At 49.5% G+C, this 22,068-nt stretch overlaps 1 protein-coding gene across 2 annotated transcripts in view; it reads left to right on the forward strand.

Annotated features, from left to right (window-relative positions):
• The window catches only part of LOC146797862 (ubiquitin-like modifier-activating enzyme 1), a 1,073,449-nt gene that overhangs the window by 408,575 nt on the left and 642,806 nt on the right, over positions 1–22,068 (forward strand). For both annotated transcript variants that reach the window (XM_085625059.1, XM_085625060.1), the window contains exon 17: positions 18,488–18,683. In XM_085625059.1, coding sequence (XP_085481185.1) covers positions 18,488–18,683 — 196 coding nt within the window. The remainder of the gene's footprint in view (positions 1–18,487; positions 18,684–22,068) is intronic.

Raw genomic sequence — 22,068 nt, forward strand, 5'->3', positions numbered from 1 at the left:
CCTGCTGATTTGTTTAGAGGTTGTTCAGCTTGGGCTAGAGGCGCTTTGGCTGTCAGACAGCCTTGTTCGTGCTTGTGAGCACTAGCAACAATGAGCCTCCCTTTGATGAGTACCGGTACTCTCCTTGGCAGCAGAGAAGTGCCGGTACTCAGAGCGATAAAAATGAGAAGTGCCGGTACTCAGTATCGGTGAGTACCGGCCCATTTAAAGCACTGGCCAGGGGTATGCACCAGCACTGGTTTTTGGGGACCTGGGCTTATTTATCATAATGAGGCCTTGATCCACCACAAGAGAGAAAGGCAAAAAAAGGAGAAAGCGGGGGGAAGAGAAAGGAAAACACAGAGAAATGGAAAAGGCAGATGTGAAAAATAACAGGCAAGAGAGGGACTGAGACAGGAAGAGTAGGGTGGTGGAAGAAATCAGAATAAAGTGGAATCAAAACGAGGCTGACTTGGTATTTGGTGGCACAGCATTTGGCACCCCTGGTTTACAGGCCCATAAGACATACTTTGGACCCCTGCACTTCTTGTTTTTTTTTTGTTTTTACAAACTATGCCCTGCTTCTTCCCCCCCTCCCATTAGTCTGAGGACCCGATTAAGATAACTTACTGGGGGTTTCAACAACAAACAGGGTAAGAACTCCACCACCAAATCATCAGAGAGGTACTTGCTCTTTCGCTGTGCTCAGGCATGAGGTGCAATGTGTGGCTCTTTTTTTTACCAACTTTACTGGAGCGAGGCTAACCACGCACAAAGATGGTCGCACTCTTTTAGGAGCTCCACCGCCCACCTCTGATCCCACACCATCCTGACCCCACTGGGAACTGCATGGGGAATTACCAGCCCGACAGACCTGATACACAAGTGCAATCACTGGAGTACCATCAACTAGAGCCCAACACAGACGAAGGGTGCTCGGAGCTGCGTTCGTTGCCCCGGTGCCAGGAGCCAAGATGGCACCCGTGGCTCAGAGCGTGGACTCACCAGGGTGGAGACTGTGGTGAAAGCGTGCCACATGTCCTGACAGGGCCTTTAGGGCTGGCAGCTGAACCTGTGAACTGAAACCGGGTGTGAGGAGCTGGCACGTGCCAGTGACTGGGCCTGACTTACACATCTAAGCGCGGGAGTGTGCCCTGCTTGCCGCGGGTCCTTGGTGGCTTGGACTACTGATAGAGGTGACAGGAACCGGAGAGCATGGCCTCCATAGTGAGATGCCAGCTGCAACTCCAGGCAGAGCAGCGGTGACCCCCACAGGAGGTGAGGACTGCTTTCCCTGCTCATCCCATGCGCTGGCCTGGAAGACGACCTTCACATGGCTGTACCTCAGGGGCTGAATGTCCCTGAAAGTACCACACTGGGCCTCTGAGACATGCATGCGCTGAGTGTGGCAAGTGACCACTTAGCTGGGGTTTGCAGGCTGCAGGCAACCGCAGAGAGCCCAGTTGGAGCCCATGCTGAGGATACAATCGAGTGCCCACTGCCGCTGTCAGAGTACATTGTGCAACGCAAGCTGGCCACAGAAAAACGTCTTCGGGGGGGGGGGGGGGGGTGCTGCATGCCCATTGTACAATAATTTCCACTATGAATATGTGATCCATGAGAGTTGGACATGGACTGCTCACAGGCCGCGAGGCACACCCTAACGTATGCAAGCAGTAACAGGAAGTTAGCGACACCCAGACAAATGGTGGCATCGGAAGGGTCAATGACGCCTGCTGACAGGGGCAAGGACGCTGTATCTGCTGACAATTTTGACCAGATCCTCTCCATGGGTAACTCTTCCCGGAAAGTCCTAGAACATAAGATAGACCAGGTCTCCCTGGACCTTAGCCACCTGTGCGATGAACACTGCAAACTGACAGACCGAGTGAAACGTAGTGAAGGGTCCCTGAAAGAACTGGGCCCGACTGTGTCCACCCTGCAGAGGCAGATGACCGTGATGCCTAACGGTGTGGAGACTTTACACTGCAGAGCAGAGGACACGGTGGGGTGAAGCCACAGCAACAACATCCGTGTGATAGGTCTACCAGAACAAATGGAGGGAAAGGACATGGTTACCTACCTGGAGGGCTGGCTATCCTGGAAGGTGGCTCCACAGGGCCTATCATCACTCTTCGCCCTGGAAATGGTGCACAAGGTGCTGGTGCGACACTCCCTCTCCCCCACCATACCCCTCACCCCCTGCCTGGTAGTGGCAAGGCTGTTCCACTACTACGACAGAGACCACATCCTGCAGCAGGCCCGCATGACTGCCCGCTTCCATGGCAACAGTGCCTCCGTAACTGTGTTCCCAGGCTACACTGGTGCAATCCAACAGCAAGGTTCCTTGTACATGCCAGTAAAGAAGGAACTCCGGGAGAATGGTCACCGCCCGCTTAAAGGTGCTAGTGAACAACCGCGGTTTGGTTTCTTATGACCCCGCCAGCGTATGGGACTGGCTGGAGAAGTATAAGGCAGGTGCTGATGCTGGGGATTGGAGGAAGCCACCAAACTTGAAATGAAAAAAGGCAGTGGAGGAGAGCAGAGGGGACAATAAGGAGACGCTCCCGGACCCAAGTTGAACTGGAACAGGTGGCAGTGTTGGAAACTGTGAATTATTTTGCTGCTCCGGAGCGATCCTCCTCCTGTGACTGTGCGACACATTCAACTTCAGAAGGGAAAACGTGGTGGAGATCCGACGAATACAAGGTCCAGGCCCATTGGTCACACTGAGGATGGCGAATGACCTGGAAGCAGTGTTGGAGAGAGGAAGGTACTGCTCTTGGAAAGGTGATAAGTTATGATGCAATAGGGCAGCACTGAGCAACATTGGGAGGCAATGTACGGGGCGCAAGAAGACACTGCATCTCAACACAGTCCTGGACATGATAAACTGTGATGGACCCGGTGGGTCGAAATGCTATTTCCTACTGCGCTCTTACAGTGAGGGACTGGAGGTGGTGCGGCTCCTCTGCACTGTCTGTTGGCTTCCATATCCCAGAATATCCTCACCCCTGCCAAGATGAAGCAGGGGTTTGGTTTGCGGTGATTACTCTACATGAGTCAATTGGACAGATGGCCATTGCCACTCCGACATGGGGAGAGGGAGTTAGGGAAAGCAGTTGTTGTTTTTCTGCTGATTTAGTCCAGTTGTTGTAGTAATATGTGCTTTTCTGATAAGGGCACATACACTAGGCGGGTAGGGAAGGATGATGTGAGATACATCTCGCAGCCCACCATGGCAGCGCACCCTGCACCCCTGCATGAGAATCCATGCAGATGACACAGGGTGAGAGTAGACACACTTTCTTCATATGGAATGTGCCGAGGATAGCCTTGACCAGTATAAGTTATAAGATATTGGTGCTCCTGAATCGCAGGGTTGTGGACATGGCCCTCCTGCAGGAGACACGCCTGACAGATGGGGAAATACCAATATTGCAAAGATGCTGGAGGGGCCAAATATATGCTACAGGCTACTCCTCCTTTCCCAGATGGGCCCTGACATGGGTACGACCGTGGACACAATTCGAGCAGCTGGGGGTCAACATTCAAAAGGAGGGCAGGTATGCCCTTGTGCTGGGGAGACTTGATGGCCTGCAATTGACAGTGAGGAGCATCTGCGCCCGAACATGGGACAAAGTCAGTTTTTAGAGTCTCTGGCCCCGGTGCTGTCCCTAGACATGCTTAGATCGATGGCCATGGCAGGGAACTATAATAGTGTGCAAGACACAGACCTGGACAGGTTGGTGCCACCGCTGGTCGACTTACCAAGTGTGCAGACTGCCATGGACTTAGGAGACTGGCTGTATCATTGGGGCTTGGATGACAGATGGCGTTGTAGAACTGTGGGGAGGAGGAAGTACTCCTACTATTCGGTGGTGCATGGCTTACATGTCCTACTGGATAGACAGGTGTGTTCCCCTGGACTGGAAGAATGCACTGTGCATATGAGGTATAAGGCCCAGACGATTTCAGAACATAAGCCATTGCTCATGTGTGAACATAAGCCATTGCTCATGTGTGATCCACTCCTTGCTCCTGCCTCGAGTGGTCGCTCCCCTGCCTGCTTGCTGCTGAAAGGCGGTATTGTGCTACAAAGCTGAGTGATTCATTGATTGTAATAGCGCCATAGCGTTTCAGCGTTTCAGAGTTGCGGTACTTTATATTTGCATAGCGAAAAGATTTTAGAGCGTGTGAGCATTTAATTATTTATTTAAACAGCGCCAGGAATCATTATCATTTCCCACCGCCTGGTCACTGCTTCACCGGATGCTTGCTCGGTCGCTCCATTACTTTCCTGCATTGTGTAATTGACATCGTGTGCTATCGGCGCCCTGCTCTGCCCTCCCCTCCATTTTGGCTCTGTTACTGTTGTTGTTGTTCCCTTGAGCCCGCCACGCCTCCCAGCTGAGCCGCCCTCCCACTAACAATATAGAGCGCCCTCTGACCTTTGTGCTCCGTGATCCACTCCTTGCTCCTGCCTCGAGTGGTCGCTCCCCTGCCTGCTTGCTGCTGAAAGGCGGTATTGTGCTACAAAGCTGAGTGATTCATTGATTGTAATAGCGCCATAGCGTTTCAGCGTTTCAGAGTTGCGGTACTTTATATTTGCATAGCGAAAAGATTTTAGAGCGTGTGAGCATTTAATTATTTATTTAAACAGCGCCAGAAATCATTATCATTTCCCACCGCCTGGTCACTGCTTCACCGGATGCTTGCTCGGTCGCTCCATTACTTTCCTGCATTGTGTAATTGACATCGTGTGCTATCGGCGCCCTGCTCTGCCCTCCCCTCCATTTTGGCTCTGTTACTGTTGTTGTTGTTCCCTTGAGCCCGCCACGCCTCCCAGCTGAGCCGCCCTCGCCCCTCCCCCTCCACTATCCATATATGACAGTTGTTCCCGCGCGCAGCGTTCACGCGCAGCGTCCGCGCCCAACCCGCGCCGAAGGTGCGCCAAAGGTAAGCCCGTCTACGCCCGTCCGCGCCTGGACCGCGCCCAGCGCCAGACCCCCTGCCCCTCGCGCTGCCCAGCCCCCCCGCATTACCTACGATGCCGCCTCCCTCCTAGCCCTTAACCCCGGTCGCGCCCCCAACTGCGTCCAAGCTGCCCCTGGACAAACTCACGGTCCTTTCTCCTGCTTCTCCTGCAAATTCAGCGGCACCAACAACATCTCCACTACGACCACACCACAGATACCCGACCCCAACCACCTACAATGCATCTTGCTCAACACCCGATCGGTCCACAGGCACGCCATCGACCTATGGAATCTACTAGACACCACTTCTCCGGACATCGCCTTCCTTACGGAAACATGGATGAACGCTTCCTCCGCACCAGACATCACCATTGCCATCCCTGAAGACTATAAGATCACTCGCAAAGACCGTACCAGCCACACAGGAGGAGGAATCGCCATCGTCCATAAGAAATCCATCCGCATCTCAACCAGCTCCGACGCCAACCTCGCCAACTCCGAACACCTTCACTTCCAGATCCACACCGACCCCAAGACCACACTCAGAGGCACACTCCTCTACAGGCCACCAGGACCCCGCGCAAAATTCAGTGAAGACATCACGGACTTCATCACCCCACACGCGCTCCCCTCCAAAGAATACATCCTTCTGGGAGACCTAAACTTTCACCTCGAAAAGATCAACGACCACAACACCGCCACCCTCGTGGACAACCTCGCCAACCTCGGACTTAAACAACTGGTCACTTCCCCCACCCACATCGCAGGTCACACACTCGACCCCATCTTCACCTCCAGCAATCATGTCTCCTTCAGCCACACTACGGATCTCATCTGGACTGACCACAGCTGCGTCCACTTCACCTACAACAAGCCCAAACCCACCAACCACCTCCAACCAACTCTGCAAAGAAACTGGAACAAAATCACCACGGACCAAATCTCCGCATTACTCCTTCAAAACACCCCAGCCCTCTCTTCTAACGTTAACGAAGCCGCCGCCAACCTCACCCTATGGCTATCCAACACCGCTGATACCTTAGCTCCACTGAAAAAACGTCAAAACAAACCCGGCAACAAGAAGGCCTCATGGTTCAACGATGAGCTTAAGAAATCCAAGAAACTCTGCCGCTCCCTCGAAAAGGCCTGGAAAAAAGACCCTACCACCAGCACCAAGGACGCCTTCAAAAACGCCACCCGTACTCACCACCAACTAATCCGAAAAGCCAAGAAAACAGCATTCAAGGATCGACTTGACAACAACGCCCACAACAGCAAGGAACTTTTCAACATCGTCAAGGAATTCTCCAATCCCTCGGCCAACTCCAACGACATCACCCCCTCTCAAACCCTCTGCGACTCCCTAGCCTCATTTTTCCACAACAAGATTGCAGACATCCACAACAGCTTTGACAACCAACCCGGAAACCAACCCACCCCACCATCTGCTGTACACCTTCCCCCCGTGAACACCCTTAACGCCTGGAACCCAATCTCCACTGAGGACACCATCCGCCTGATGAATTCCATCCACTCAGGATCCCCCACAGACCCATGCCCTCACCACGTCTTCAACAAAGCAGACTCCGTCATAGCACCGCACCTCCGAGACGTCATCAACTGCTCCTTCAACTCCGCTACCTTCCCAGAAGACTGGAAACACGCTGAACTCACTGCCCTCCTGAAAAAACCCACAGCAGACCCCACCGAACTCAAAAATTACCGCCCCATCTCGCTTCTTCCATTTCCGGCCAAAGTCATCGAGAAAGCTGTCAACAACCAGCTCGCCGCCTTCCTCGAAGCCAACAAATCCCTCGACCCCTCACAATCTGGCTTCCGAGCAAAACACAGCACTGAGACCGCCCTCATCGCAGCAACAGACGACATTCGAACTCTACTGGACAATGGAGACACAGTCGCCCTCATCCTCCTTGACCTCTCTGCAGCATTCGACACAGTCTGCCACAGCACCCTTTTACAGCGCCTCAGAAACATCGGGATCCAAGGAAAAGCACTTGATTGGATCACCTCGTTCCTCACCGGAAGAACCCAGAGAGTCCGCCTTCCACCATTCAAGTCCGAGGCCTATGAAGTCATCTGCGGCGTACCACAAGGATCCTCACTCAGTCCCACCCTCTTCAACGTATACATGAGCCCCCTCGCGGCCATCGCACGCCATCACAACCTCAACATCATCTCTTACGCGGATGACACCCAACTTATCCTTTCTCTCACCAATGACCCCAGCACCGCCAAAACTAACCTACACGAAGGAATGAAAGAAGTTGCCGAATGGATGAAACACAGCCGTCTGAAACTGAACTCAGACAAAACTGAAGTACTCATTCTAGGTACGTCCCCCTCTTCATGGGACGACTCCTGGTGGCCGGAAGCCCTCGGAAAAGCACCCATCCCGACGGACCACGCACGGAACCTAGGCGTCATCCTGGATTCCTCACTCTCAATGAACAGACAAGTCAGCGCCGTATCCTCTTCCTGCTTCAACATTCTTCGCATGCTCAGAAAAACATTTCGCTGGATCCCCACCGAAACAAGGAAAACTGTCACCCACGCTCTGGTCACGAGCCGACTGGACTACGGAAACACCCTCTACGCAGGTACTACCGCAAAACTCCAGAAGAAACTCCAACGAATCCAAAACGCCTCAGCCAGAATCATATTAGACATCCCACGCAACGAACACATCTCTGGTCACCTCAAAGACCTCCACTGGCTACCCGTCAATAAGAGGATCACTTTCAGACTGCTTACCCACGCACACAAATCACTCTACGACATCGGACCAGAATGCCTCAACTCACGTCTGTCCTTTTACACCCCCTCCCGCCAACTACGCTCTTCCAGCCAAGCCCTCGCCACTATCCCTCGCATCAACAAGACCACCATGGGAGGCAGATCCTTTTCTTACCTGGCTGCTAAAACATGGAACTCTCTCCCCGCATACCTTCGCCTCACCCAGAACCACCTAGCATTCAGAAAGCAACTTAAAACCTGGATATTTGAAAGGTAATCCTCCTCCCCTTCCTAAGCGCCTTGAAACCCTATGGGTATGTAGTGCGCTATATAAGTTTTGTGACTTGACTTGACTTTGTGACTTGTGTGCTACATCGAAAAGAAAGGTGTCCCCAGTCTCGACATGGTGGCTAAGACTCTCCCGCCTTCAGGAACCTATGTTCAGGAACCCGCTTGCGGACTTGATCAAAGACTACTTCCATCACAGTTGGCACACTAATGTAGAATGGGATGCTTTCAAGGCAGTGACACGGGGTTCTGCATTGAGCAGGCAGTAGGTGTTCGGCGATCACTGGAAGGGAACCTGTCTAAGCTAGAGGAAAAAATCGGGCAGCTAGAGAGGGCGTATGTGGCAGATTCAATACTCCGCCACCGACTACTGGAAGTAAAAGAAAATCACGGTGCCACTCTGGAAAACATATGATCACTAGATAGACAGTAGTACTTAGCTAATGCACATTCTGAAGAGGGCAGAGCTGGCAGGCTACTCTCCTAGATGATCCAGCCACCAGAACAGGAGAGCCCTATTACAAGTATAAGAGGGCCAGATGGGTGGTACTCCTCTACAAGGATGCAGTTCATAGTAACGTACCCCCAGTCTCCTGCACTGGGTCGGGAGCTGTAGGGTGCATAGCGCCACTTAATGTCTGGCCCCCTCCCATATCAGTTCCTGTAATGGCATGTTGAGGGACTTAAACCAGGTCTGTGGTATCCATAACAACAGATTGGTAAAATAATATAATACTTTGGGCTGGACAACCATCTTGGACAGGGCAATCCTGGCCAAGATGAGCAGCCTCAGGGTGTGTCAAATCATCACACTGCCACGAGGCCCACATAGAGCTGCTCCCCCCAGATCAGCGCCTGTATGGTAGACCAGGGCACCCAGATATTCAAGAACCCTGGGTTCCCATCTGATCCCCAAAATGGGATGGTTGTGGGGGCATCTTGTTGGTCACAGCCCACTGGGAACGCACATGTCTTACGCCAGTTGGTGCATAGACCAGAGACCCTCCGTTAGTTACTCCAGACATTCAAATTTCCATGGCACCCTCGTGTCTGCATTTCTGAGGGGAAGCAGCATTTCATCTGCATAGAGGCAGACCACATGCTTGCCGACCCCAAGCAGAATGCATCTCCCATGCCCTTATTTCAGAGCATGCAGTAGAATGGCTCCACCACCAAAACAAACAGCAGTGAGGATAGTGGGCACTCCTGCCTGGCGTCCCTGTGGATCATGAACGCCTCTAATATGTGTTTGTCAACACGCATCCTTGTAGAGGTGTCCCACCCATCTGTCCCAGCCAGGTCTGAGTAGGATTTTCCTCATGAAAACTCTCCGGTAACCCCCCCATGTAGGGTGTATATCAATTGACAGGGCTATTGCCCTTGGGTAGCGGAAATGCTCTGTCCCTTCCTGAACTATACAGTCTCCTAATATTGAGTGACGTGTGTCCTAGGATGAAGCCATTTTGGTCGGGGTGATCTAAATATTGTAGGTGCAACAGTAAATGGCTGGCCAGTACCTTGCTTTGGATTTTATTATCCAGTTGGCAGGGTGTGCCCAGACATGGATCCCTTGCTCACTTTGCGACTGGATTCAAGCTAGCCTGGCTGATGAGGGCTGTTAGCCCGAAACCGGTCCCAGGATGCTTGTTTCCGGTCCAGGGAAGACATGGCTTGGCAGTTCGGGCTGGACTGTTCCCATGAGGCACAGGGTCAAGCCTGATTTGCATATAGCTATGTCTGAACTGGGGTGGCAAAGTGAGCTAAAGAATGATGATGGATTCAACCCAGATCTGTGACTGGGGGTGAGTGTTTGAAAAGTTTCAGCACTCCAACCATCATCTCCTTGTGTTTGCTTGGTAGGCTGTCATACCCATGAAATAGGCAAGTTTGTGGAGCCCTGTAGAGAGGGATCCCTGGTGGAGCTGTGGATAAGGGTCAAACTGGACTTGGTCAGGAAGCCCAAACTCCGGTCACATGGTGTATGCTGTGGAGATGGTTGCTGCACAAGAGTAGGGGGAACAAACTCTATGTGCCGGTGCTGCCCACAACATGAGAGGGATACCTCACGAGACAATGAATGAGCGATTGTCTGCAGGCAGGTGTTGATACCCTGGGGGTCCTATACGAAGGGGCTCCCAGAAAAGCCTCGAGAGCTTGGTGTTCGACAGCGAGCTGTCGGGCACACAGTTTCTGACATATGGGGTGTTCATGCACACACTGAGAAACCTAACTGGGGAGGTAGGCCCTGATCCCACATCTACTGACACACTGCAGATCCCGCTGACCATTGGGGAAGGACGACGACTGATTACCTGGCTATATCAAACGCTGATTCTAAAGATCTCCGAGGGCGTACCGGGCCCCTGAGCCAAGTGGGAGGGACTCTTGTGGAGACACCTCGGAGACAATGGAAGGGAACACCCACAAGGTATCGAGAAGCACGAGATTCAAATACACTCAGTTTAATTATATGCACATGAATGAACCTCATACCACATAGACTGAACGCGATGTTGTAGACCCAATCCCACTACTGCCCTGGATGCAACCTGGCTGACGCCGACCTTGCACATATGGTGCAGCATTGCCCAGGGGACGTCCGCTTATGCCGAGAGGTGACAGAGGGCCTCGAAAGGACACTAGATAGACTCAATACTTGCACTGCCGAAATCTGCCTGCTCGAGGTTTGGGTGCCAGGAGAAGAAGGCCAGAAATAGGTTTGTGGACCTTTTCTTTTTTTTAAAGAGTTTTATATAGCCCAAACTAGCCCTGAAGATATCAGGTATCAGAGCACTTTACATGAGCACCAGTTTCGTTACAGATAGACACATTAATTTTTGTTAGGCACGGGGAGATTAAGTGATTTGCCCAGAATCACAGGATGCTGAGCGTTGTTGCTGAGACTCGAACCCGGTTCCCCAGCTTTGAGGTCGACTGCTCTAGTCGTAGGGCTACATCCTTCCCTTGCCGTAGATATTGCTCGCTGAGACCTAGCAAGACATTGGAAGCCCCCCGGAGGGCCCATCACACAACTGAGTGATGGTACAACCAGTGGAAGGCACGGTAGTGAGCTAGGAAACAGCTGCAGGAAGAGACCAGTGGCCTCCACAGAGACCCCTGGCTGATCAATGGCTGGAGGTACTGACAACCTTCTTTGCACCGGAGGGACGGGATACCCCGGCCCCCCATTCCAGATGAACAAAGAACAATTGATGGACAGAATGCTGAACAATGTCATGCATTCACCCCAAGACAGAGATCTGGGCCTAAATCCATTATTTTTTTGCTCCCTATGTCATTCCAGTTTAGACCCAGCCATATACAAATCAGTCTTGACCCTGTTCCCCATGGGAACAGTCCAGCCCGAACTTTCAGGCCAGGTCTTCCCTGGACTGGATAAAGCATCCTAGGACCGGTTTCGGGGTATCACCCCTCATCAGCCAGGCTAGCTTGACTCCAGTGGCATGGAGAGCACGGAACCCACGTCTCAGCATACGCATCCCACTCTTGATGACGCATGTAAAAGATCATCTATGTGTCTTTTGCCTTCTCGTCCTAAGTGCGCTGGGTATGCCCAGACGTGTGTCCCGGGTTCACTGTGTCACTAGATTCAAGCTAGCTTGCTTGATGAGGGTTGATGTCCCGAAACCGGTCCCAGGATGCTTGTTTCCGGTCCAAGGAGGACCTGGCTTGGCAGTTAGGGCTGGACTGTTCCCATTGGGCGCAGGGTCAAGACTGATTTGCATATGGCTGGGTCCAAACTGGAATGGCATGGTGAGCAAAAAAACGACGGATTTAGGCCCAGATCTTTGTACTGGGGTGAATGTTTTCATTTGCTCTGCACTCCGTCCATCATATGTGTGTACCAAAAAGCTCTTATACATGCTTTGATGTATTTGCTTGTCTGTATTTACGAAAACCTTTTAAAAAAGTTTTTTTAAACAATTTTTATTTTTTATTTTCCTGCACGAATACAAAAATGCATGCTTATATTATTACATTTCTCGGTAAAACATGCACTTGAAATTGCCACGGGCGAACAAAAGATTTATTTCTGCTGGTTTTGGTTCCCGGTCTGACCTTGGGTACAGCCGCATGCCACCAATCCACGTGTTGTTGTATTTCCAGTTTAATCGAATGCTGAATGCCCTGTGGACGAGCAGCTGATGGCGCCACGTCCCGGGTACAAACGTGGCAGTGTGTTTCGTGAAAGGAAGCCCTGTTTGCTGCAGCCACGCCAGCCTTTCCCCGGTTCTCGGGAGTCGTAGAGTATGAACAGCCCGCAGTGTCTGCGTGTCCCTCGGCCAGCAGAGACGGATGTTTTAGCAGTGATAACACAAGAGCCCGAGGGAAGGCCTGTTTTCATAAGTCTGTGCTCTGTTCTCCGGGTTATGAGAGGGCGACGCAGCCAACGAGCGCAAATTACAGCTCGTGAATCAGTTCTCTGATAACTCTTCCCCAGCAGTCTGTCTGCCCAGACAGATGTACCTGGCGGTCCGAAAATATGACCGGTCTGAGGCACTTTACTGAATACTAGCTCTGCGTGACTGGCCTCAGGCACGCCATGGATGCACTCACGCGCCTCTTCAGCTACACCTCGTGCCAGCCCTTATCTAACTTAGAAGTCCCCCCTCCCCCCCCCCCCCCCCCCCCCATTTTAAGCATCAGGAGACCCAGTGAAAAATACAACAAAGAGAGTATTTTAGTGTTGGGCTTTTGCAGAGCGGGTTCTGTCCCACAGTGGTCAAAGTCCCTTGCTCAATCGGCTCACGTGTCAAAGTCCACGTGGTGACCCTGTTAACCTGTCCCCTTCTGCCACGTGCCCCGCTGTATACGATCCTGCTGCCGATCCCTTCTCCCGTCTGTTAATGCTAAGGCGATCCCACTGGTGTATCACTCTGTCTCCTGTTCCTGATAAGGTATCCGCCACCATCTGTTCGTGAAGACCCCCCCCCCCCTCCACCAACCCGTGTATCCTGCTGACATCCCTCTCTGCGCTAACGTGTCCCGACCTCTCATCCTGCTAACCTGTCTCTCCCTCACATGGCCTCGCTCACTATTTCTGCGAACGTATCCCCGCCTGCGTTCTCATATTGCTAACAAGCTCGCTCGCGCCCAGATGCTCTCTAACCCTGCTGACGTGTCCCTGTGCTAATGTGTCCACCTGTGCTAATGTGTCCACCTGGCCCCTTTCCTTTTAATATTCCCGCCCGCTTCTCCTCTGCTTCGCCAGAGTGTCCAAGCGCCAACGTGATTCCGAGCAGCCCCCTGTTCTCGATAATGCGTCATCGTCTGCCCTATAATTCTGCAACGAGCCAGGCCGAAATGAAGAATCACCACTCTGAAGCAACTGAACTGGTTGGGCAGTAAAAATGGTCAAGGCAGAGATCAGAACAGCAGACTTTAAAATTCACTATACAATCGTAAATGGGGGTACACATTAGGGTAATAGAGCTCCCCCGGGGTAGTTCTACTTAGAAACCATCAAAAACAAACAGAATGAGCATTATAGCGGATAGGTCCACCCACCTCTGCGACAGCCCTCAGCTGTCAGTTAACATCTTACTGAATCTATTCCTCATACACCTTGAGAGCCTCTGCACTACAAAAGAACAACTTTTGAAAAAAGTGGCCATAGCAACATGCTCTCTTTCAGTCAAAATAGACAAAATATAATGAAACATCCAAAGCACCCCAAAGTTACTACTCACTCCAGTTCTTCAGGCCACAAAACCAACTACATCCTCATTTGTTTCCTTCAGACAAACCAGAAGAACTTCTTAACAATTGTCTGTATGCACATTGTGTCTTGTAACCTGACTCATATCCAACATGTTAATCTGGGCAGCAAATACCATATCACCACTCTCACGTCTACATATTGTTAAAGCACGCACTCCAATCAGTCTAGGTACACATACATGGGTTCCTCCAAAACAATAGGGGCTGAATTGGAGTTTGGTAGGCTACCGTGTCTCAAAAGCAACGGAGTACCCATCCACCAAATTCTAGGCCCGCCCGCCTTGTTTAGAGACAGGTGGACCATACTTTTTTCATCGGCCTGATGGAGTACTGGCTGCTGGATTAAAGCCATCCTACCACCCGCTCTATTTAGAGCAGAGGGTGTGATTTTTTTTCTTCTGTCTGTCACCGCCAGGAAAAAGCTGACAGTGAGGGAGAGACATAAACAATAATGACCTCCACACCCAGGGAGAAAACTCCTTCCTTAGGAGTTTGTTTTTGAAAAACAAAAAATATTAAGTTTGTTGGGCAGCTGTCAAACATTTTTATCTTGATGGAAACCACCATGAAGGCAGTTCCTTTAAAGGTACAGAGATGACTGCCAGGGCAATTGTCATCTCTAAATTTGATGGATCAAGTACTGTCGGGATGATGGACTTAATGTCTTCTGCCATCCTGAAGGATGCTTCTCCACCATCAAACAATAAATTTGCACAAAACCTTGTCCCACTTAAATCTAGAAACATTCTGTCTCCAACCTGCCCTTAGTAGAGAAAATCATAGAGTATGCATTTGCTGCTAAGCTTTTGTACTTCATCAATGCAGTCTTGGTTCTGGATGCATTGTTGTTTAACAAAGATGAAGGTGATGAGGGTGAAGCAGTCTCTTTGACCTGTTTGTAGCCTTTGATAGGATCACTTGCTCCTTCCACCATTAAAGACGGCTTATTCTGAAATGGGTGCAGACTTTGTTTAAAGAACTTGCACATAGAGTTGTCATGGGGAAAATCTATTCAAACATCAAACCACTATTGACTAAATCACAAGTTCGGTGGCAATTCTGTCCCTGTTGTAAACTACGGTTTTCAGATAGAACAGCATTCCAAGTTGGCAGGTTTTACTTCACCCGGAATTGTAGCGTACTTTAAAACACGGGCACTGTACCACCTCCCAAAAGTAGGTGAAACATGTGCTTTGTAAATGGCCAAATATTGGCGTAAAACATTCGTAAGCAGGTGCGATAATGCATCAACCTGTATGTTATTCCCCATTCTGTGCCAAAAAATGATCAGTGCATGGTAATGGTGGAATAAAACTGCAAGTATCTTTGGATATTAGTAATGATGAGTTTGAAATTTAGTAATTATAAAGGTGTAGGTCTGCTTTGGGAGAATGCATGCCAGATGCCATAGTTCTGTTTATTATGAAAAATGACGATAAAGCCAGTATTCATGTTATATTTATTGTGAAAAGGATATGTTAAAGCCAACAGGTCTTTATGGGCGTATTGTTACTGTACTGTGCTAAAGCTGTGAGGCAGGAAGTATTTTGTTACATAGAAGATCTCAGATTTGCATTATAGGCAAAGATTTAAGTTTTGGGTATCCCCTTTCACCAACCCTCGATGTAGAAGATTGTGCATGGGGCACAGGGTCAACTTACTTCAGCCTTTCCTTTTATTGCCCCGATTGATGGCATTTCACTTGAGCACACGCATATCTGAAAATCAAGAGAGACCAGTGCAGGTGAGGCCGGTAGGCGGGGTGGGGGAGGTCGACAGATGACGAGAGAAAATTCCATTTAAAAAAAAGAAAACCACTTAGATTGCGCTTGCCGCTTCGCCAAATCGGCGAGACTACGAGCGCAAGGAAAGTGGTTTCTTTTTTTTAAATTGAATTTTCCCTCGTTGTCGTCTAGCCCTACCACTCTTACCTCTACGGGGCCGCTCCTGCTGAAAATGAATGCACTGCAGTACCAAGGGCAGTTAAAAGCCCTTTAGATTTCAATTTTCTACATTGATAAGTCCCTTTTCATTTCTTGCCTTCTCATTTATTTTATTGTGTTTATATTTTTAGAGTGACTGGCAGTTCCCAGATAGGGCTGCCTGGCTTATCTGCAGTGCACCACATCCTCCGTGGCAAGTGCATCAAAATTGGGTGGCCATCTTAGATTGGTATTGCCCATATTGTATAATTGTTTTACCATTCCAAGATCACCACCTCGTGTAGAACCAATCTGCCAGCTATCTTAAATTGATAAAACAATTCAACTCAATGCACAATACCATTCCAAGGTGGCTGCTCAGTGAGATGTTTACTGAGCATTTGTCAAGGACCAGATTGCTTTGAGTCTGACGTTGAGGCCAGCCCCCTTTTTGACTTCATGAATGTATCGGTTATATAGATAATCATTGTGGATAGCTTGGATAGAATGAGGATATGAACGAAAGAAAAACAGCTGCGTCAACATCTCTTTGATGTAAAGAGACCTCCTGGACTGGAGATCTCAAGGTAAGTGCGTTCAGGTTTCTTCAGAGACTTTCCTTGTGAGGATGTTCGGAAACCCCCCAAATAGTGAAATGGCATTTGCAAGGTAAGAACATACTACGAATAACCCAAATCTTATATACCCAGGAGACAAAGGAACATGAATGTCTCATATAGAAATGGCATTAGCACAGCATTGAACCAGTTGGAGAGTGACTTACCAATGCTTCCACCATTAGTGTTGTGATAATTGTTGTCGAAGACCAGGAAACATTCCCAACAACTAGGTGAAAGCCACTAATACAAGAGCCATCTCCTGCAGGGGAAGGAAGCAGAGACAAAGCACAACAACCTTCCTAGCTTTTTAAGAAGGGGGAACAGAACAGAGGGACCAAGTAAGGAAACAACAATAAAAACCTGAGGAATAGGAAGGCAGAGAAAACAAACTAGAAGCGACAGGGAAACACCTTAGCAAAAGACACAGATGTGAGGCAATGAGTAACTGAATTACATGCCTTCTTGTGCACATGGTCCAGCTTTGATGCAGACGTAGAAATCAGGAGTCAGGAACTCCTATCAGAGCAGTGATGCACTAGACGGCTAACATATAGCCTTCAGCCCCGTCTTTAGGTTCTCCATAATCTCCATGCTCTCTGTGGGTTAAGGCTCGACCCTTCCAATTCCTGGCAGTGCCATCTTGGAATGGTATTGTGACTGTTTATTATTGTTCTAGAGTTCCAAGTTGGCGAAACGTTGCTTCTAAGCACATCTGCCCCTTTGTAACTATGTACAATACCACTCCACGATGGCAGTTTGCTGCTATGTTTTACTTATTTTTTATAGTACGCCGAACACATTTAGACATTAGTATTTCTGTTTTTTCAACTTTTGTTCCTCTAATTTATTTTGCATTTGCTTTTTTAATAAGTGTTTTAATGTTTGTAGGTGAGTGTGTGAATGCTGGAATGAGTCCGCATGTGGATGAATGGTTGCACGAGTGCAAGGATTAGTGACAGACTGGATGTATCATGAGTATGATGAGCACCTAAATTCAACAGTGGGTGTTGAGGTACTGTCGGTTATGAGCCAGGCCTATTGTGAGCGCCAGTGCTATTTGTTAGTATTCTCTTGCTGCAATCGTGCAACGGTGTCCACTTGTACTGTATTCTTCTGTACCTGCCCCTCTGGATCTGGTGGCAGGCACCTCTTTGCCCTGTTTTTCTACTGATGAGCTGCTATGGACAAATAGTGTACTAATAGTGCTTCTGGGTACTGTGACAGATTCCGAAATACTGGAATATTTTATGATTTCATTGTGAGAGTTATGAGTGAAAAGTTTGAAGTGTAACTAATATAGTGAATAATTAGATGTCTAAAATGCATTGTTGGGCCTCCACTTGTGAAGTGGAGATCCTCCAGTGGCATAACAAAGATAAGGCAAAGCTGCAGAATGCGAAAAAAGGGGCCTCAGAGTCTCTCCTATCTCACAGATATTCATTGACCTTGGCCTGAATGCCCCCCACCAGGGTCCCACTTGTTTTACACCCCTGGATCCTACTCACTCGGCTAACTCCCCTCTCACACTTCACCTCACTTTCCACCACACAGAGTGTTAGGCTTGCTTGCTCTGCTTCCTGGCTTGGTGTAATATAGCCTTATAGCCAGATGTAGCAGGCTCTACCGGCCATGGGCCTTTAACAAGGGAGTGGGCCTTTAATGACCGGTGGAGCCTGCTACCAAGGGCTCTAAGACTATTAGAACATTCCGCCCTTAGAGAGCAGTATGTTCTAATTTGAAAAACAAAGGCCTCACAGAGCCCGAGGAGGTTGAAACACAGAGCCCAAGGAGGTTGAAACTCCCTTGGGCTCCGTGAGGGCTTTGTTCACAGCTGTTGCTGTGAACAAACGTTGGAATATTGATGTTCTGGGCTTATCTCAGCCATTAGAGGCCCTGAGCACTGAATTGTCTTCAATGGAGCGCTCAACATTCCAATGTGGGTTTGGTGAACATAGGTTTTTTGGCAGATATCCTTTCAGTTCCCAGTTTCATCCTGTTCATATTTTCTCCAGGTTGCTTGTCCCACAACCCCCTATATCACTCCTGGTAAAAAAATCCTCTTTCCTATGTTTTTGTTAATATATACCCTCTGCCCTATATTATTACAGACTTACAATACGTTATACTACTGTGATGTGATCCATATTTGCTGCCCCTACTGTAGATCTTCTTCAATTGTTTCCCTTTTCTCATCTGGTGGCAGGAACCCTGATTTTCTGGCACAGGTCCTCCGGAAGCCGAGTGCCCAGTCTTTAGAGATCCTGAAGTCCATCCATACCCACCTGGTGACGGAGAAGCCACGGTCATGGGAGGACTGCGTGGCTTGGGCGCGTCGTCGCTGGCAGCTCCTGTACCACAACACCATCCGCCAGCTTCTACACAACTTTCCTGCAGATCAGGTGATAACCACAGGCACAGTCCAAGTTTAAGTTCACTACATAGTTCTGAAATGGATTACATAATCCCTCCTCGCCATACATGGGGGTGACCAGCCCCTTGACCACAGGTGCTGAATAAAACAAGCATTTACAAGTGGAATTGGTTTCACCGTGCCTATCCCTCTTTCCACAACCTGGGTTTTGGCAAATTATCTGTCCAAGGTCTTGGAGAGAGCTTTGGCTAAGCTTGTACACCAGAGCAAATGTTACATACATTCACTTACACTGCTTTGTCCTTGCTCTGAGCCTACTCTTACATTGATATTTTCTAAATTACATCAATTTACGTTGCTCTTTTGCTACTGCCTGCAGCATGCCTCTCATCATACGATACAAGCCTACATTGCTGTTGTCCGTAATGTACCATGTTCTCTGCTAGTGAATCTACGTAAAATCGTTTCTCTATATAAAAGTCAGATAGTTGACATTATTTTATAAGTTTCTAAGCATGTGTTGCTCCATGCTTTAAGGGGTACAACTAAAAGGTTATGAGAATGTATTGAAGATCACAGGAACGTAATAAGGGCAATGGCTGCTACTTGTTCTTTACTGTGGCTTGATGTGAAATCAGCTGATAGGAATACAAAGTAGCCAGAAAATGCACCGTGGTGCGGCTGACCAATGATAAAACCAGGCTTATCCGTGCACCAGCTTGCTCGCTCATCAGGTGTACAAAATGATTTTAGGAAAGTGCCCCTTTTTGCATGTTACCTCATAACTTTTTGCTAGATACCTGATGCCAACTTGACTTAGTGTGTGCTGCCACACCTTTGGGGACTCCCTGGACTCTGTGCACACACCTCTTTTTAGCATAGTATATACCGAGCCAGCTTCCTACAGTGAACAGCTCTCTTTAGCTACCGGTGGTACCTCACGCTAGTCTTTGTTTCACTGCCAGCAATGTTGGTCTGCCATTTCAGATCTCCAGTCTCAGGTCCTCCCTTTGAAGGCTCATGGCCGTTCTATGGCATGCTTTGTGGTCCCTTCCAAGGGGAACCTCTTGGGTGCACATTTAGTATGTGCCCCTCTAAAGTGTGTACAAGTAACATAACCCATAGGCAGGGCTTTAAGCGGGATGAAAAAACTGGGGGGTCTCTTAAAGGGGCGTGGCCAATGTAATTAAGGGCATGGCTTAAAAACATGTAAGCTAAAAATCTGTGCTTAGCATAGTGTGGCGCCCGACTTGTATTTTGCTGCTTCTGTCATTGCATCCAGATATGTGATACAACAAGTGACATCATACCTACAACAAGTCAGGACTAGTGGCTTTGTCAATGATTGTTGGTTGCATAAGATAAATAAGCAGCAACTATGGCCTGAATGTAATATTGAAAAAGCTTCCACTTTAAGCCCTGGTGACATCACAACAATTTTGCTGCCTGTTAGACCTGTCAGCCCTTTGGGTGGTCCCTCCTCATCATTATTTATTTTGTCCCACTTTTGCCTCAAACCCTGTTATAATTTTTCCTTTTTGGGAACCACCAGACTTTTTAGTGTTGATGCAGGGTCAGGGAGCCATTTTCCCTACCCCTGGAACTTCTGTCTGAGGGCCTGAGACACAAAATGGTGGCCACCCCATTGTCACCTGTGACATCATCAGAACCCACTGGAGATTTCTAGAACCTTCCGTAACATTCTGGAACCCTGTGACAGTGAGAGGCAGTTTAGAATGTTGGGAGGCCATCTCAGAGTGGCAGTTGGCAACTGACTAGAGAGGAGAGAGGACCAGTTCAGAAGGAGGTCGGAGTAAGGCAGCAGGGGTGGAAACCAGTGCTTGGAGTGGGGTCCAGAAACCCACCCTTGATGCTAGTCCCTACTGACCAAGCCCAGCCTAGAGCCCTGTGTGGGATCAAGACCAGAAAAACCATCTTAAGGACCTAAATATTGTGAAGAGGCCTTAAAGAAGAAGAACAGCAAGTTCCTGACCTGTTTAGCAGTGTCCTCCTGGAGTCCTGACGTCGAGAAGCCTGGAGACCTGAGGCCTGAGGTGGAGAAGCGGCGCTGACAGAAAGCAGACGTCGTACCCGGAGCCGTCAGAGGTCGATAGAGGGCGCCGACGGAGGTCGTGGAGAGGCACCGGAGGTCGAGTAAGGAGTCACCTGAGGTCGAGGTGAAGCGCGCCGGAGGTCGGGAGTGGAGATCGCACTCCGGAGTCGCCGGAATCTGAGGTGAAGCGCGCCGGAGGTCGGGAGTGGAGGTCGCACTCCGGAGACGCCGGAATCTGAGGTGAAGCGCGCCGGAGGTCGGGAGTGGAGGTCGCACTCCGGAGACACCCGGATGCGGGGAGACCGTGACCCTGCGACACCGGAAGGCGACATCGAGCCGGAGCAGCCCAGCGACATCGAGCCGAGGCCGTCCAGCGACATCGAGCCGAGGCCGCCCAGCGACACCGAACCGAGGCCGCCCAGCGACATCGAACCGGAGCCGCCCAGCGGCGTCGACCCAGCGCCAGCGGAGCCGATCATCGTGAAAAGGGCAGTAAGTGGTAGAAAGGGCATCTGAGGCCCTGTGGAGCCCTAAAAGACCATTCTAGGGGCTAGAGGGGTGTTAGGACCAGCCTGGGAGTGCTAGGGGGTGAACTGAGACTGGTGCAGGGACCTGTGTGAGGGACTGTGTAGTTGGGAGAGCCAGAACCTAAGGTTACCCTCATTTTACCTCAGCTTAGGCCCCAGCCTTGACCAATCTAGTTGGGACATCCCCAGGCCACCCCAGTGACCACAAGCTGTACTTGGGCATAGTAAAACCAAACTACCTCATAAATGTGATCTGATTTGCAATTGTTATTGATTGCTTATATTATTTATTGAAGGTGCTTTATTTATTGTCTGACTGTATTTATTCCTGCATTGTATTTATTGTCTGACAGTATTTATTTGCCCTCTGTATTTATTGCCCCCCTATTTATTCCTTGCTTATCTATGACCTGATCCTATTTATTGAAACCCCACTGTGGTATTATTTATTTGACCTGCTATTTTCAAGAAAAGTCTTATGGTATTGTATGTATGTTTTGAAACCTGCAACTAAGAGAAAATAAGATAAAGACAAACTACTTTCTTTCATAATTTTTACGGTGTAGTGTCGTTTTTGGAACGGATGAGCGCATGGTTATTGTGAGGGTGTGACGTACGCTTAACACGGTGCCTGTACCCCAACCGCTCGAGCCAAGCTACCGTTGTGCTGGGAACCTGGTGACTGCTAACCCGGTTGCCCGGTTTCCAACACTGCCCCTGAGTTTCAAAAAGAGAAGGGAAATCCAGAGAGAAAATGACTCTCTTTAAAGGATTTCCCTTCCCCTACAACGGTCACCTGGCATGACGTCATGCCATAACTTCTCCACTAGTGT

This window comes from Triturus cristatus, chromosome 9 (genome assembly GCF_964204655.1).
Source record: "Triturus cristatus chromosome 9, aTriCri1.1, whole genome shotgun sequence".
Classification (NCBI taxonomy): domain Eukaryota; kingdom Metazoa; phylum Chordata; class Amphibia; order Caudata; family Salamandridae; genus Triturus; species Triturus cristatus.